This window comes from Schistocerca cancellata, chromosome 11, assembly GCF_023864275.1.
Source record: "Schistocerca cancellata isolate TAMUIC-IGC-003103 chromosome 11, iqSchCanc2.1, whole genome shotgun sequence".
Lineage (NCBI taxonomy): Eukaryota > Metazoa > Arthropoda > Insecta > Orthoptera > Acrididae > Schistocerca > Schistocerca cancellata.
The window spans coordinates 115,589,146-115,606,105 of record NC_064636.1 but is presented as its reverse complement, the minus strand read 5'-3'; the positions used below and the strand labels follow the sequence as shown (position 1 = coordinate 115,606,105).

General features: G+C 38.7%; 1 protein-coding gene across 2 annotated transcripts in view; it reads right to left on the bottom strand.

Annotated features, from left to right (window-relative positions):
- The window catches only part of LOC126108691 (zinc finger protein ZFP2-like), a 174,262-nt gene that overhangs the window by 109,473 nt on the left and 47,829 nt on the right, over positions 1-16,960 (bottom strand). For both annotated transcript variants that reach the window (XM_049914009.1, XM_049914008.1), the window contains exon 3: positions 11,638-11,679. In XM_049914009.1, the coding sequence (XP_049769966.1) occupies positions 11,638-11,679 (42 nt within the window). The remainder of the gene's footprint in view (positions 1-11,637; positions 11,680-16,960) is intronic.

The following is a 16,960-nucleotide window of genomic DNA, read 5'->3' as shown; positions in this document are numbered from 1 at the left end:
CAAAGACACTCCTGCTTCGATGGGGTCGAGCTCCATCTTCCATGAGCCACATCTAGTCGAAATCAGGGTCACTTTGTATAATGGGGAAGAAATCACCTTCCAAAGCCTTTGTGTAGCATTCAGTAGTCACTGCGCTATCAAGGAATATCTCACTGATTATTCCATGACTGGATACTGCACACCACACAGTAACCCATTAGGGTCAAGAGACTTCTTTATCATGAAATGTGGATTCTCAGTCCCCAAAATGCTCCAATTTTGCTTATCGACCAACCAATCCAAACGAAAGGGGGCTTCATTGCTAAACCAAGATAACAATACACATACTAATTCCCATCACACCCCATGCTCAACCACGCAGTCTGAACAAGCTAACACAAGCTGTACAGAAGTTATGATGACTTTATTTCACATAGTTCAGTAATTGTCACCCCATAAAAAGTATGATTTCAAAGTTGACATCCTAAGTGAAGATTGATGAAAACACTCCTCAAGGAACTGATATAATAAGAAATTATAAGTTTTAATCCACCAAAGTTGCTGTCAGTTCAAAATAATGAAACTGTAACCGATCCAAAGGGAAAGAAACCATGGGCAAAACTGCACTTAACACAATACTAAATATAGGCCAGAGATGATATTGTGATAGGAAAAACCAAACAAACTTTCAGACAAAATCAAACTGAGACAGAAAAAAAATTCCTAGGATGATTTATCTGTGAATTAAGATTTGTTTCGAGAGGTTCTTGAAAGCATACAACCAAACAACATCTTCAGATTGGTAGCCTTTAAGTAGCCATACCTAAAGCAGTAGTCAATTTTTACATCTATACTGATGGCTTTCGAAGTGTTTCTCAATTTGTTGAACAGTATCTTCTAAGAAAAGGGAAACTGAAAGCAACATTTGGTGAATTGATTTATTATTTTAAAAATGGGGAAACCAAATTTTATGATACACTGGACACCAATTCATAACAAAATTGTGGAAAGAAGGGATGGAAAAGAATGGCACAAAAATTATTAACATTTCTGCATAGCACCTGGTGATCAATCCTTCTGAACACCATGTGCATGAGTCAGGTGGACTGTAAGGAACATAGTCACCATAATCACGATACATGGAGTAAATTTAGAGCTGATTCTGAGACCATATGAATTCTCAAATGCATGAATCACTCGATTTTACACCTGACAAAAATTTTTTGGGAATAAAATCCAGAAGTTTAGGTGAAGACATTCTAGGTTTTCCACCTAATAAAGTGGTTGAACTAGACAAAAAAGAGGAGTTGTTAAGAGTGCAAATGAGTAAATAAATGGAATACAGGATCAAATGAAACGATAAAAATCTTATAACTGCAAAATTTAAAATAGGAGGCCAAATTTAAAATAGGAGGCCTTGTCTTATAGAAAAAACATAAAGAATCTAGTGAAATCTACTGTGAAATTTCAAAGTTCAAATATGTGTGCAGTGGACCTTTTAAAATTCAAGGAACTCCACATATTAACATTAACTACCTGATTCATTCAAAGTCTGGAAAACCTAGGTATTAGAAATACTGTTGACCCAGAAATCTCCCTGCCAAATGTAGAATAAAAATGTCTAGTTAAATTTGTATGGCTCTCATTAAACGCCAAAGAGTGCTGCCTAAAATATACAGAGACTTACAAGAAATATGACTTCTCGTTTCTGTATTTCTCACTGTTTGTAAATATACATCAATTTGTCTTTACATGACTACTAAAATTTTCCATGTAAATGATGGTAAAATGCCTAAATTACCTGCAGCTTCACTGGAAATAAGACTTAGATAGATGCATAACCAGCTTATCGCAGGGTGAATTATTTGTGTTCTATGATGTTTGGATGTGGTAAGAGAAATTATATTAGTGAAACTTTTATAATGAATTAAACTTTTGCAATACTAGTCAATGCCATCACCACTGCAGCTCAAAGTATCATCACATCTGGAGGGTGGGAGGGAGGGAGGGAGGGAGGGAGGGAGGGAGGGAGGGAGGGAGGGAGGGAGTGAGAGAGGTGGTTCAGTTGTTCCAGTCCAGAGTGACACTGTATGACGAAGGGGGCACTCCTTTGAAGCTGGTTCTTGTGGACTGAATGAGGACTAGGAGTGTGTGGGGAAATGGCAAGGGAGATCTATTTGTGGACTAGGTATGGGGGATAGTGCCTGTATGTGATGACCTTAGTGAGACCTTCAGTATGCTGGGAAGGGAGCTCTTGTCACTGCAGATACATCGCCCCATGTGACACCCATACAGCCTAACCACCCAGGGCCCATGTCTGCACTGACAAGAAATCCCTTTCCACTATGCTAAAGCTTTTGCCCTGGCCTTCACCATTGCTATCCCCCACACCTAGTTCACAGACAGATCTCCCCTGAAATTTTCCCACCAATCCTCTCTCCAACCCCAAGAGCCAGCTAAAAAGGAGTGCCCCTTTCATCATGCAATACCAGCCCAGACTGGAACAAGTGAACCACATCCTTAGTCAGGGCTTTGATTATCTACTATCAGGTCATGAAATTACAGACATCCTACACAATATTCTTCCCACCTCTCCTAATGCGATGTTCCATCAGCCAACCTGTACAATACCCTATTCCATCCCCATGCCACTTCCAAAACCACCCTTGTCACAGGGATCATATCCTCGTGGAACTCCCAAATGCAAGACTTACCCAATACACCCACCCAGCACTTCCTCCAGTCCTGTCACTGGCTTAGCCTACCCTTAGCCTGCTGCTGGATGGCGCATATCAATACAACAAAGTGGTCTCTGTGAGAATCACTGGTGTTGCTTAACACCTAACTTTGCTGGCATACAATCTAGTTCGTTTTACCACATATTGGCAAAATACTGTTTACAGTAGTTACTTTAAATTATAATATGTACCTATTTCCTCATTTGTTATTAGCTTTCATGTAACTATTCTGTGTATACTTTAATGTGTACTTTTACGTCCTGTACGCTTCATTGCCTATCATTGATGTAATTCAGTATGCAGTTGGTGGAGCATCCCATATGTAAGCAACATCATTGCTCTCCTTAGCCATTCATGGATTTATTACACCTGCTCCATTCACTGCCACCACCTGCTATCATGTGTATAATTTCTTCTTTTAATATTTGTTGTATATGATGTATCTTATATATTACTGTTATTACCAAACATCCCTCTAAATCCCTTCTATGTCATATTTCAGTCTGATGCTCTGAGCATGGTTAAATATCGGCCAAAACCAGTTACCAGTTTCAGTTTGATGCTCTGAGCATGGTTAAATATCGGCCAAAACCAGTTACCACTAAAATAAATGTTTTGCAGTCGAAACTGTTTTTAAAATTCTTTTAGCCACATCAATACTTCTCCACAAGAAATGTTCTCGAAAATTATCTGAGAAGTGTTATTTTATTCATTCCGAAGTTACATAACAACTGAGAACTGCCAACTTTGCTATTATGTCTCACACATCACATACAATTTTTCCATCAAATATCTGCACAGGTTTCCTTTGTTGTTATTGTTATGTGTTTCTCTCAATAGAACATAAATGTAATTATAATTGTTATATGTTTCTCTCAATAGAACATAAATGTAATTACGCTAGTATGCCTAAATTCTTGGCATGTTTTGTCATTCTACTCATCATGACAACAATTTTGATTTCAATGGTACGAAAACATGGCTGTATACAGTCATCAGTACTCCCATATCTTCATCGTTGTCGTCGTCGTCGTCGTCATCATCGTCATTAGGTTTTCCACCAATTGGCAGGTTTCTGACACCATTGTTATCTTTATCTGAATCTGTTTCAGGCCAACTGGTTTTCAGTATCTCTATTTTCTTACATACTTTCACTGTACCTCCAATAGCTGCTGTTAGAATTCCTTTTGCACACGGTATAGATTCCAACCAGTCTGCTTTCTTTTTCTTAATCAGGATTATGATAGCTCTTTGTTCTTTACTGTGTCCAGTACTTAAATTTTCCTCTCTTTACTGACCCATTTTAATCTCTCTATTCTCTTCCAAACCAACGTCTTGAATACTTAAATTATGTTTTTTTTCTCTTCTTCAATGTCACACCTTCACAGCCATATAGATAAACACCACAAAGCATTTAACTAATATTTTTCTTAACTCCAATCACATTTCTTTTTCTAGAAAACTTGATTTGCCTTTGAAGTTATTGATTTTATGTTTTTCTTTTTTTCCCCAACTGTCCAGTTGTCAATATCCCCCAAATATCTATCCTGTGCAACCTATTCAATTTGGCCTCCTGTTGTCCTGACTTTCATATGTTCTTTCACAGAACTCTCATCAAATTCTTTCACTGAGGTGACAAAACTCACATGATACCCCCAATCTGTTAGACATCCTTTTGCCTGGCATAGTGCAGCAGCTCAGTGTGTCATAGGCTCAACAAGTCACTGGAAGAAGAAATAATGAGCCATCCTCAACTGCAAAAATGTTGCTGCTGCAGGATTCTGTGCATGAACTGACCTCTCACTTATGTCCGTAATTGTTTGACGGGGTTCATGTCAGGTGATCTTGGTAGCCAAATAATTTGCTCACCTTATCCAGAACATTCTCCAAACAATTTGCAAACGATTTTGGCCCAGTGACTTGCACACTATCATCTACTCTGAAGCACCAAAGAAACTGATATAGGCATACATATTCAAATAAAGAGAAATAAAGAGATATGTAAACAAGCAGGATATGGTGCTGCAGTCTGCAACACCTATAAGTGTCTGATGCAGTTGTTAGATTGGTTACTGTTGTTACAATGCAGGTTTAAGTGAGTTTGAACATGGTGTTATAGTCGGTGCATGGACCATGGGATATGGTGATGAAGTGGCGATGTTCCTGTACAACCATTTCATGAGTGTGCCATGAATATAAGGAGTCTGGTAAAACATTAAATCTCTGACATCATTATGGTCGGAAAAAGATCCTGGAAGAACAGGACCGATGATGGCTGAAGATAATCATTCAACATAACAGAAGTGAAACCCTTCCGCAAATTACTGCAGATTTCAATGCTGGACCATCAACAAGTGTCAGTGTGAGAACCATTCAATGAAACATCATGATATGGGCTTTTGGAGACGAAGACCAACTCGTGTACCCTTGATGACTGCACAACACAAAGTGCTATGCCTTGCCTGGGCCTGTCAACAGCAACATTCGACTGTTGATGACTGGAAACATGTTGCATAGTCAGAACAGTTTCATTTCAAATTGTATTGAGTGGAATGACGTATAGGGATATGGAGACAACCTCTTGAATCCATGGACCCTGCATGTAAAGGGGGGGGGGGGACCATTCAAGCCGGTGGAGACTCTGTAATGGTGCGGGGTGTGTGCAGTGGGAGTGATATGGGACCCCTGATACATCTACAGGGTGGAGAAAACTTGTGTCAGGAAATTTTATCCCTGGACAGCTGATGCGAGTAGGAACCAAAATTATTAATGTTGTGTAAGTCGACAACACACAATTTTTAAATTCCAGAAACTTGACACGATGCACTCCAATTGGCCACAGAATTGCCCTGTTGCTGGATTCTCTGGACAACACATGACCACAAATGCTTTGCCTGCTGAAGATGACAATGTATACAAGAGGGCCTGCATGGTCAGTGGTAGCGCAACACCTCTCCACTGTGGGGGGTGAATCCACCAGGGTCATGAACATTCATTGTAGTTTCATGATAAGACATACTGGGAAGAAACCCATCACCTGCTGTTAGTTCGCAAGCAGAAAGTAGTTTACAAATTGTGTCAGCCCTGAAAAGGGCCTTTTTTGTAGCTAGAACATTGTTTACTCAAAGCAGGTGCTCAAACTGGCAACCCTCTGACGCAGCACAAGTTTAGTAGCATCAGACAGTGTTTTGCCGAACTCTTTCAAACATTCTGGCATTGCCCTGATGTGATTGGTGGCATGCTGAATGCCATCCGTTAATTTCTCTTCATTTATGGGTGGTTTGTGTCCAGGTGGGTGAACTAGAACCTTGAAGAATCCCCATAGGAAAAAGTCTGGTGATGTGATGTCTGTTGATCATGGGGCTATGTCCTACAAGTACCTCCACAAATTACCTGGCCACTGAAGAGTTCATTTAAGTATCCGTGCATAGCACAACTTACGTGTGGGCGTCCCATTATGCTGCAAACACATGCATAGCTGTATGTCCAGTGGAGCACCTTCCAGCAGACCGGGTAAAGTTTCTTGCAAACTGTGGAGGTTATTTGACCCAGTAAGTCGAAGAGGTAGACAGACCGGCCCATCCCATTGGTCACCCACAATGCCTGCCCAAATGTTGACCAAAAATTGTTCCTCGTGTCCATGAACGTACGTTATGTGAGGATTTCCCCTTGCCCAGTACTGAATGTCTTGAATGTTGTAAAGGCCATCCCGATGGAAGGTGCACTCTTCAGTAAACAACACAATGGCAGGGAAGATGGGATCTCATGGAACACATTGGAGAAACCACTGGCAAAACCCTAGCATGTGTTCATAGTCCACCACAGGATTTAGGTCCTGAACAGGGTGGAAACATAATGGATGCTGGCCGTCATCCCTCAAAACCTCCCAGACTAACAGATGAGTGACCCCATGTCATGTCCAACAGCTCGAGTACTTGTCATAGGTGCCTCGTCGAAGTACTTGACAACAGGCTCTTCAAATGCAGCATCCCATTGTGTTCAAGTTCTTCCAACATCACCATGATATCCCACTAACGAGCCTGTTTCACAAAGTTTCTGGTGAATTGCTGTAAACATTTCGGGTATGGGTAGCATCTTGCTGGGTACCATTCCTCATACAACCATCGAGCTTCCTGAGCATTACCGTCACCTAGTCCATAAACAAAAACCATACCTAGTTTTTCTTCAAATTAATATTGTGTCGTCATGCCTACGGTATGAGTAAATCACAGGTGATGTGTGTGTGCTCCAAAGCGAAGCTTATGTGTGAATGCCTCCGACATGAGGTGGAGACAAACAGCAAGACCTATTGGACATGTGTGTGTATCACATCAGGGCAGCGATGAGGCACGGGACATTTGTATGTGTGAACCAAAAACCATAGCCTGCCTGTAAACCAACGAACCGCAAAAGGGCAATCCCATGGGCAATCGGAGAGTTTGAGGTGAAGATAAGTTTTTGTAGATTTTAATAAGTGCATTGTTGACCTACACAACATTAGTAATTTTGGTTCCTACTGGCATCAACTATCCAGGGTTAAATTTTTGTCATACAATTTTTCTCCACCCTGTAGATATGACTCTGACAGGTGACACATTTGTAAGCATCCTGCCTGATCACCTTTATCCACTCATGTCCATTGTGCATTTGACGGACTTGGGAAATTCCAGCAGGACAATGTGACACACCACACGTCAAGAATTGCTACAGAGTAGCTCCAGGAACACTATTCTGTGTTTAAACAATTCCACTAGCCACCAAACTTCCCAGACATGAACATTACTGAGCATATCTGGGATGCCTTGCAACGTGCTGTTCAGAACAGATCACCATCCCCTCATACTCTAAGGATTTATGGACAGCCCTGCAGGATTCATGGTGTCAATTCCCTCCAGCATTACTTTAGACATTAGTCAAGTCCATGACGCTTCAGGCTGCGGCACTTCTGTGTGGCCGTGGGGGTCCTACACTATATTAGGCAGGTGTATCAATATCAGTCCATGAATGACTGCAAATTGTCTCCAAATAGCCAAACATAACCATTTCCAGTCAATGATTGGTTCAGTTGGACCGGAGGACAGAGTTCATTCCACATAAACATTAAGGAAACATCACCAGCTTATACAGCACCTTGTTGACAACTTGCATCCATGAATTAGTGGGGTCTGTGCCACACTCAAACCCTACCATCAGCACTTACCAAATGAAATCAAGCCTCTTCTGATCAGGACATGGTTTAGCAGTCATCTATGGACCAACTCATACTGTCACAAATGCAGGAGAGGCACTGCAAGTGATGTGCTGTTTAGCAAAAGCACTCATGTTTGATACCTGCTGTGTGACCCATGTACAGCAAATTTCACCACACTGTCCTAATGGGCACATTCGTCATATGTCCCACATGGCTTTCTATGGTTATTTCACACAGTGTTGCTTGGCTGTTACCACTGACAACTCAATGCAAACGCTGCTGCTCCTAGTCATTATGTGAAGGCTGTAAGCCACTGCATTGTCCATGCTTAGAAGTAATGCCTGAAATTTGGTATTCACTTGACACTGTGGATCTTGGAACATTGATTTCCCTAACAATTTCTGAAATGGAATGTCCCATACATTCCACATCCAAAGTTTATTAATCTTCATTGTGTGACAATAGTCACATCTGAAAGCTTTTCACATGAATCATCTGCATACAAATGACAGCTCAACAAATACACTGACTTTTTATATCTTGTGTATGTGATACTATTGCCATGTGTATACATCATATACAGCTTTGTCAGCTCAGTGTGTAATTGTATTCTAATGATTACTGCTTCAAATATGATCTTCATAGACACTTGCTCACTATACAGATGTTTGATTTGATTAGTGTGCAAACACCACCATATGCTCATTCTGCATTTACTCTATTTGTACCATGTGTTATATCATTTAGTAGTAGGAAGATCTGAAAATCTTGATTCCCGTACTGCAGTACATACTGTGTGATAGTTTGTAATTAATTGTTGAATTCCTCCAAGTGGCAACAATAGCCATGGCAATTCTATTATAAAATCACTGAAAAGGTGCCAGTGTGATCAGCATTTATAAATGTGACATATGCTGATCTATTGACTTTTCCTATGTGCATTTGGCGTAGTGTCCATAGAGTCTGCTGTCAACTTTCAGTTCCATTAGACCTACGAATTAGTTCTTTTCTTTTGCTTTACCTTCTTCTTCTCATTTTGGTGTTTTCCTTCAGGTAATTTTTCAGGGTGTAGATCTGTATAAGACGCCAACCATACATTTCCTTGGCCCAATGTCTTGATCTCTCTTAGTAACTGATTACTACTTGGCTGTACACCAGCAATATTTTGGCAGGAAGGAACCATGGAGAGGTCCTTCCTCTTTTGTTAAGTTGAAGGGATCTGCTGTCATATCCACCAGGAGGCTCCTGCTGGATCTGAAAGACTGAAAGTCAAACGGGGCTATCCCCCTCTTGCATTTAATTTTTCGTTTTGGTCACATGTTTTTGGCTTATAGCAGGTGGTAAATTTGGTTTTAAAAAATTTGAAGTAGGCAGGGTGACAGTTGCGTCTTCTGAATAATTTGCATATTGACTGGAGGCATGCGTTCTTATTTTTTGCTTGGCTCAGTATATGACAGGCAGTCCATTATTTTATATTCTTGTGCTTTTTTCATTTTTAATAACAGGCCAACCGATTAATGTGGTGGACAGTGTTCCATAACATTTATGCATAAAAGGCAGTTGTTTGTAAGGACAAGCTTAGTGAAGTGATCTTCCACAAATTCAGCAATTATGGTCTGCTGTGCAGTGGGATGACACGTTCACAATGTAAGCACCAAAAACAGATCATGGGCAGTGGAAGGTAAAGTTTGATGTCACACATTACACCATAAATTTAATTTTTTCTGGGAGGATATTTCCTTCAAAATCTAAGATGGAAATACATTTATCTATTTGGTTATCTTTTTGACCTGTTGGACAAAATGTCCACAGCAATGCTCTAAATTAGTTCATACCTCCTATACTGCCTGGAGTAGAAGGTCTCTTTGAAAAAGAACCCTATTCAGAGTTTTATATGGAATAAGAGTCAGAGGTATGCAGCCAGCTTTTCAATGTTCGAAGTGCCTGAGATGGTAAATCAGATGAGGCTTCAATCAATAGTAACCCATTTCACATTTTTTCAAATGTGCTACTACTCAAAATTTATCTTCTATATGTTCCATGAAAAACAATGGCTTTTTACTGTAAATGTATTTCTATCTGTTCTAGTACACATCAGGCCTCGAATAAACTGTTTTGTTCCCAGTCTTCTGGCCTGTCTCTCTTCTCATGGAACAGGCTGTATACGGAAAACAATTGGATTGTAACTGTCCACACTGAAATATCTATACCTCTCTCTTGAGGCAGCAAGATCAGTATGGCCACTGTGTTGCTTTAACTGAATGTGGTTCATGTGTAAAACATGCATCCTGATGCCATCTACTCCGATAATGGGCTCTTGCTGCAGACACCATTCAGCCATAGTGAATATCATCTGCCACAATGTATGTTGCCAAGAAGCCTGATTCCCCAAGATGATGTTCATCAACTCCATGGCATGTATGCAGGTTCCAGAGGTGTGTTCACTGTGTTTTCAAGGAGCACTACTGGAATGGTATGTAACAATTCATTGTCCTTCTGGCAGCCAAATATTTTTCAGTTAATATCTGCCTAACTGGATTATTTGCTTTGTTCTGTACTTACTGTGAATTAGGTGTTGCTTCCTCAGAATCTCTCCAATTTGTGTGTGTGTGTGTGTGTGTGTGTTTCAAGAATCTCACTTTCAGCTTCAGTTGTAATACTTTTAAAGTTGTTATTTTCCCCAACCAACTGTGACACAGTTGAAATCTCGTACAACTGTGGTTGCATGACTTGGATACACATATACACATGTACTGGAGACAACAAATTTTGGCTGAGGTTGTCATTTACTTCAGCAGCTGAGTCTGGTGGCTGACAGAATGGTTCAACTATAGCCTTTACCATATTTGTGATTTCCATTCATGCCCAATCCATTCTGCATGCAGTTGATGTAAGATCCTTGCCTACTGTTACAAATACACTACATTCCATAAAATGTCATTCTAGTAAACGCTTAGCCCTGCCCCACGGGAGTTGCTACTGTCAATTTATGCCTTCAGCCCACTAACAGTGGCGCTCTCTGCAATTTTTAACACCGCTTCAAAATTGACAACAGATATACAAGGCATATATTGTACATCAGTCTTGTGAATGATATACGGAACATGGAACTACCGCACATCTGGCACTTCCCAATTGGATGTGAAACATCCAAAACTGTACCAGAATCCACACTCCATGTTAAACTCAACTTGAAGGTTGGTTTGAACACTACTCTTTTACAAGTAATGGTCCTGCTGGAGTGACCCTTGTCATCCTCTGGCCTTTGAATTTTCTTACTCAGCCAGTTATAAGGGAATCAGAGTGGAGTGCAGACTCAACACAATACTAGAACTTGTCATCTGTCACATCTTGGGAGAGGCATTGGAGATACTACCTTGAACCTTTGGATTTGTAATCTGACACTCATCCACTACACAACATGCCCTACATTGACTGAATAGGTCAGTTCAGAACCTCTTTCTACTTGACGAACTTGGGTGTAATTTGATACAAACTACAAGACTACATTCAGTGAACATCAACCTGTAGTGTTTTACTTGGGTACAACTATTTCAAATACCAAGGATTCTTTGTTGTCCTGAAGATTTTGTACATAATAATGTAGAAATAAAGCAGTGTAATCTATTACCAAACTTACACCAAGTGTACTCTGCAGAATAGGATTCCCACAGTAACAGTGGAGGAAGAGAAAATATTAATCATCATCAAAGTGGATTAGTAACTCACCTCCTCCTTAATTACATGATGTTCAAATTCAGGAGGACATAACTGCAACAAAAAATAAACACCAGCAAATAAAATAACATTTGAAGAAATGAAGTTCACTAATTTCATTAATATTACTGTACAGACAGTATATACACTGATACAGTAAATGAGAAAATACTTAAATGAAGTATCAATGGACAGTAATTATCTACTACAGACAGAGCAGAATGAACTAATGTCATGCACCACATTAAAACAGGACTCAAGACAACACATTTTCCTCAAAGTAAAAGTTCCATTGTTTTTTTTTATTGTCATTTATGCACTTCTTCATTCCTATATAAGGTGACAGGAAGGAAAGCTTTCAGGGATGAGTAACACATGAAGATCTACATTAACAGCTCAAAGAATTTGCTTCAGGAAACTTCTGTAATGTATGCCAACAACAAATTATTACTAGTGCTAATCTGTTGCCATTGATAATTATGGGCACTACTTTTGGATTACTTTAAATGTAAACTGGGAGAGAAGCTACATTTAAATAAAATACACTGCTCTTCTTATACAACTAAGCTGCTGTCTGTATTCATCACCTCAAACTACAAATTTATGTAATGCTACTAGCAAAGCCAAAACCTGTTTAATAAGAAAATTATGTGTCAAGCAGAATTTAAATCACTCATGCAATCACTTGTTAAAATTAAAGAAATGACTAAAAAGGTTTTGTCATAGCTGTAGGTGTTCTATTCCTGCCTCGTGTCCATTTGCAACCTGTTGTAGACTTTTGCACCAGAATACCGAACTCTACTCTGAATCCTGCATAAGGATGAATAGTTTGAATTGATATTATTTTACTTCAACTACTGTGGTTGTGGTAATATGCCGAACACTAATTATTAAAACCAAGATGTTCAGTTATTAACATTACATAATATTTTAACTTAACCTCTAGTAGAATAAATATTTTCTGACCTTACTCAGACTGGCTCTGAAGATTATGCCATAGGACACTACAGGATGAAAGTACTAGGTATGCTAACAATCCTTTATGCTGGTTGACACAATGAGAGATTTATAATTGCAAAGCAGGCAGAACCAAACATTTTCTTTTTGTCAACTTATCCATATCCTGGTGACATTTCAACTTATTACCCACATGGGTGCCTAGGATCATCACGCATATAGCCTCGTCTAGTGTGTGTCCACTGATCTTTATTTCTTGCATTTTTAAGTTATTTTTATTTGTTTTAAACTGAGAGACTATAGGTTAAGATGTTTCTTATGAACCAGTTGTAGGGTTGTTCTTATTTATCCTCCTAGCTTTGTGGTATATATGTGTTTGGGCCCTTTGTTAGTATACTAATGTCATTAGTAAACATCCAACTTTCTGAAGAGTGCTCCAATAATCCTGGCTCAATCACTTAGAGAGATAAAGACTAAGAGGGAACCAAGCACCAAATCTTGAATGACACAATATTTTAACATTTTGTCAATCTACATTTAGTATTATTCTTGTTGTATCATTTATTTGTGTTAAGCTCTTCTCTCCACTGCCAACATAACACTCCATCCATCCAGAACAAATTCCTCGACAGCATATCATTTTTGTTTCCAGAGTATAATTTTCAGATCCAAACAATTGACACCATCCTCACAAACTGTGGACTATGTTGCATTGGAGTATCTTGCATGCTTCAACAGCAGTACCATAGATGCAAGCACATTCAAAAGGTATCTGTGGAGAGGCTAGTTAGGTAGGCAGTTTCACATTCCATGGGTCATTTGTACAATTAATAGTAATGCTGTGAAGTGAAACATTTTACATTCATGTGTAAATAGGGTACATACTGACCATCTACAAGACTTTCTTCTTTTAATACATATATGTGTTAGTAATTCCTACCCACCCCTTTTTACACAACACAAAAATAGAAATTATTCTATGAAATAAAGGCAGTTGTCAAGGAGAAACTTTGTCAGTCTGTTTTCAACTGTCGGACATTTATATCTTTGGTAGATGATAAAAAAATTTGGTGTCAGCACTGTAAATCACTTTCTATGCTTAAGACGATATTAATGTCAGTTTTCCTTTCTGGTATTGTAATTTTGTACACCATTGTTCCTTTCAAATTACAGTTCACTATTTACAACAATACCAAATGGTTACTGAAGAAGGGCTGGTGATTTTTCAGTAGTTAGAGGGGCCAGTCTGGATGACTGATGTCTCACGCATTGCAACATTAGCCAAGATGACATTTAACAAATGAAAGATATGTTAAACTATAAGTGTTATGTTTCCTGACTGCAGCATCAAACCAGAAAAGCCTGTAATTAGAGGTCATTTGCCTATTTGCATTTTAATCAATAGCTGTTACTTCTGAGTATTTCAGATTTGGGGACAACGGGGTGGGTGCTACCAGTTCAACATTTTACTAATTTGGCTGGCATACCATCAAAACTGGCAGGGTTTTGAATTCTTTTGTATAATGCATGATTTTTGTCTTTTTCATGACAATTTGAAGTATTTTTAACACTGCTTGTTGAGCACCTTTCAATCTTTGTTTAGAAATAATTCTCTGCATCTCTCTTCCTGGCACAATTCAGATTAATCTCAACTCCCGCAATGAGAAACATGTTGCAACTACAGCAGCATATACCGGTATATGGATGTCATGATTCTGTCAGTACTTGACTGCTCTGTTATCTTGTGTGTGGGAACTTTGTGATGAGATCCACATGCATGTATACAAAAGGCAAGTGTTAATACCATTCACATACACAGTTACAGCAGTTGCTTGTAAGATGGCAGTGAGGGAAGATGTAAGGAATGGCAAGGGCCAGTTACCAAGACAACCACTTCTAACACTGGCACTTTCTTCAAAGATGCTATGAACTGTTAGCATAAAAGCATTAAAGTGTTTGAAAAACAGGGTGGTAGGAAAGAGTCTGAAAAGTTTGTACGGATGTTGAAGAGTCTGCACCATTTCAGATTAATTAGCACTGACGTTAGCCGATGAGGCCACTGCATAGGCAAATTCAAGCAGCTTGCCAGATACAATTAGTGTCAGTTGTTCTCATAGCATAGGTGGTAGTACATAAGACCACTCAGCCTTTGCCTCGAATTCATATCTTGCTACCATCCCATGTCCTATTTTTGTATTGCTTTCTGTTCAGTTTTAGGAACACCTTTGGTGACGCTATACCTGGTGGGTTACCTGAATTTGTGCACGCAATGGCCTGATTACTTAACTTCCGTGCTAATTAATTTGGAAATGGCACAATACATTGAATTTTTATCTTAACAATTATTTCTCAGCACAAACTACCCTACAACACCCTTACAAGCTTTTCAAGTTCTGACACCTCTGTATATTTTATGGAAACGGGGTGAAGCTCTATCAGGTATCGGGAGTCATCACTCTCTCGACTTGTAACCTAAATGAATGTATGTTCTATTGGACTACTGGGGTTGTTTCAATGGTGAAATATTTTTTATTTATTTCCTATCTTTGTACAAATTTTGGTACTTCGTGCTGCCTTCAATGTGCAGCTTGATGACAGTTTCATGTTTGCTATATAGCTTGCAAAATCTGCAGCAAGGTCATCAGGCTTATCTGAAAAGAACTGGTTTCTATGATCTGGTAACAATGGGCACACTTACTTAGATATTTTTGTTTTAAACTACCCGTTGTAGTAGTAGTGGACATTTTACAACTAGTGAAACATGATTTTCTCGGGTGTATCAACAGGTCTGCACTAAAACCTTATTTGCTGCTTTAGTCAGCATTACTCTGCAGGCAAGACATGCCACTGATGTGGAGAAGAATTTGCAGTATTTGGTGACTTCTTAGAACAAGCTATAGAAATAGATACTGCCTCGTGAAGAGTCCTGCATGCCTGGGGAGGCAACCTGTTGTTGAAATGCTGTCTGAAATGGTTATGTTCCACTGTCACACCTAATGATAGTATTCAGTTGTAAAAAATACAGAGTTTGTGATAGTGGAGGACTGTTCACCATACTCTGCCCTCAACAGTGGGACCAAACCCAAGTGTGACCAGTAATCAGTGGATTTCAAAGATGTTTATTATGGTAGCCTGAATCAGGGGGTCCTTTGCAGATAATGGAATGTTTTAGAAGAAATGGGAATTATTAAAAAACAATAAAAATTTATTAACTTTATTATCTACATTGATACACTGAGCAACAAATTTGTACCAAAAATTTGAAATTACTGGCATTTGTACATTCATTTAGATATAATATGATTAAAAACAGCCATTAAAAAAATATTTAGCTTTAGCTTCAGAAATATGTGTCCCATATTAAACCATCAATATACATATTTAAGTAATAACATACCCTAGATGTGTTTCAGGTAGGAAATTTTGTTAATAATCATATATCCTTGACATGAAGAATTTGTCAAATAGTATGAAACACTTGCAATATAGTATACATCAACACACAAAATTATTAAACCAAACATTACTGAAGAATCTTTCCATGTTTTTACAGTTTCTTTTAGAAATTACCAAATATCCTCAAACAATTGATACAATGAATAAAAAAAATAATGGTACATACTGCTAGAGCCGATAATATTCAGTATGACAAATACAGTGGTTTTCTTGCATACTGCCAAAACTTTAATGCCATTAGCTATCAATATTAATTAATAATTGTGAATCAAAGAAGTATTGTTTGATTTCAGTGATCAAACTGAACCTGTTTGAGTCAGAGTTCGGCTTATGGTGTATTTGTAGCATGCCTATAAAGTGGGTGCTGTGATTCATAGTAAAAGTTGCCAAAAGCGTTTCCTGAGGCACAGAATAATGGCCGTGAATATATTGGATGTATATGGTATTTGAGGTAATAAGTGAGTAGAATTTTGTGGATATTGAATTATTTTATTGTCAAACAGACTTCTCTTTTTTGAAGAGCTCTAAAGATAGTTACTGGAACACGCAGACCAGAGTGTTTTTTAATTTATAAAGTTTATTCCACTCAGAGTTGCGATAGTAGCAGTTCATGTTGATCCAGGCCATTGCTGAACTGCACTTACATGGAATTCCACTGCGACTGTTATTCATGTAGATTATAGTGACAACTGACATTTTCATTGAGGTTTTGCTAGAGGGACTGCAGATTACTAACACCTGAAGTGGAGGATAATTTTGTAATTTGTGTTTTAAATTGAATTAAAAAGTGGTGGCAGCTCCAAGGATTTTTGTTTGATTTCTTTATTACTTCTTTTCATTTAGAGTGGTGATTCAGTTTTGTTTGTCACCCAATCATTCATGGATGTTTGTTTCTGTATCTAGTCTCTGTTAACATAAGGAA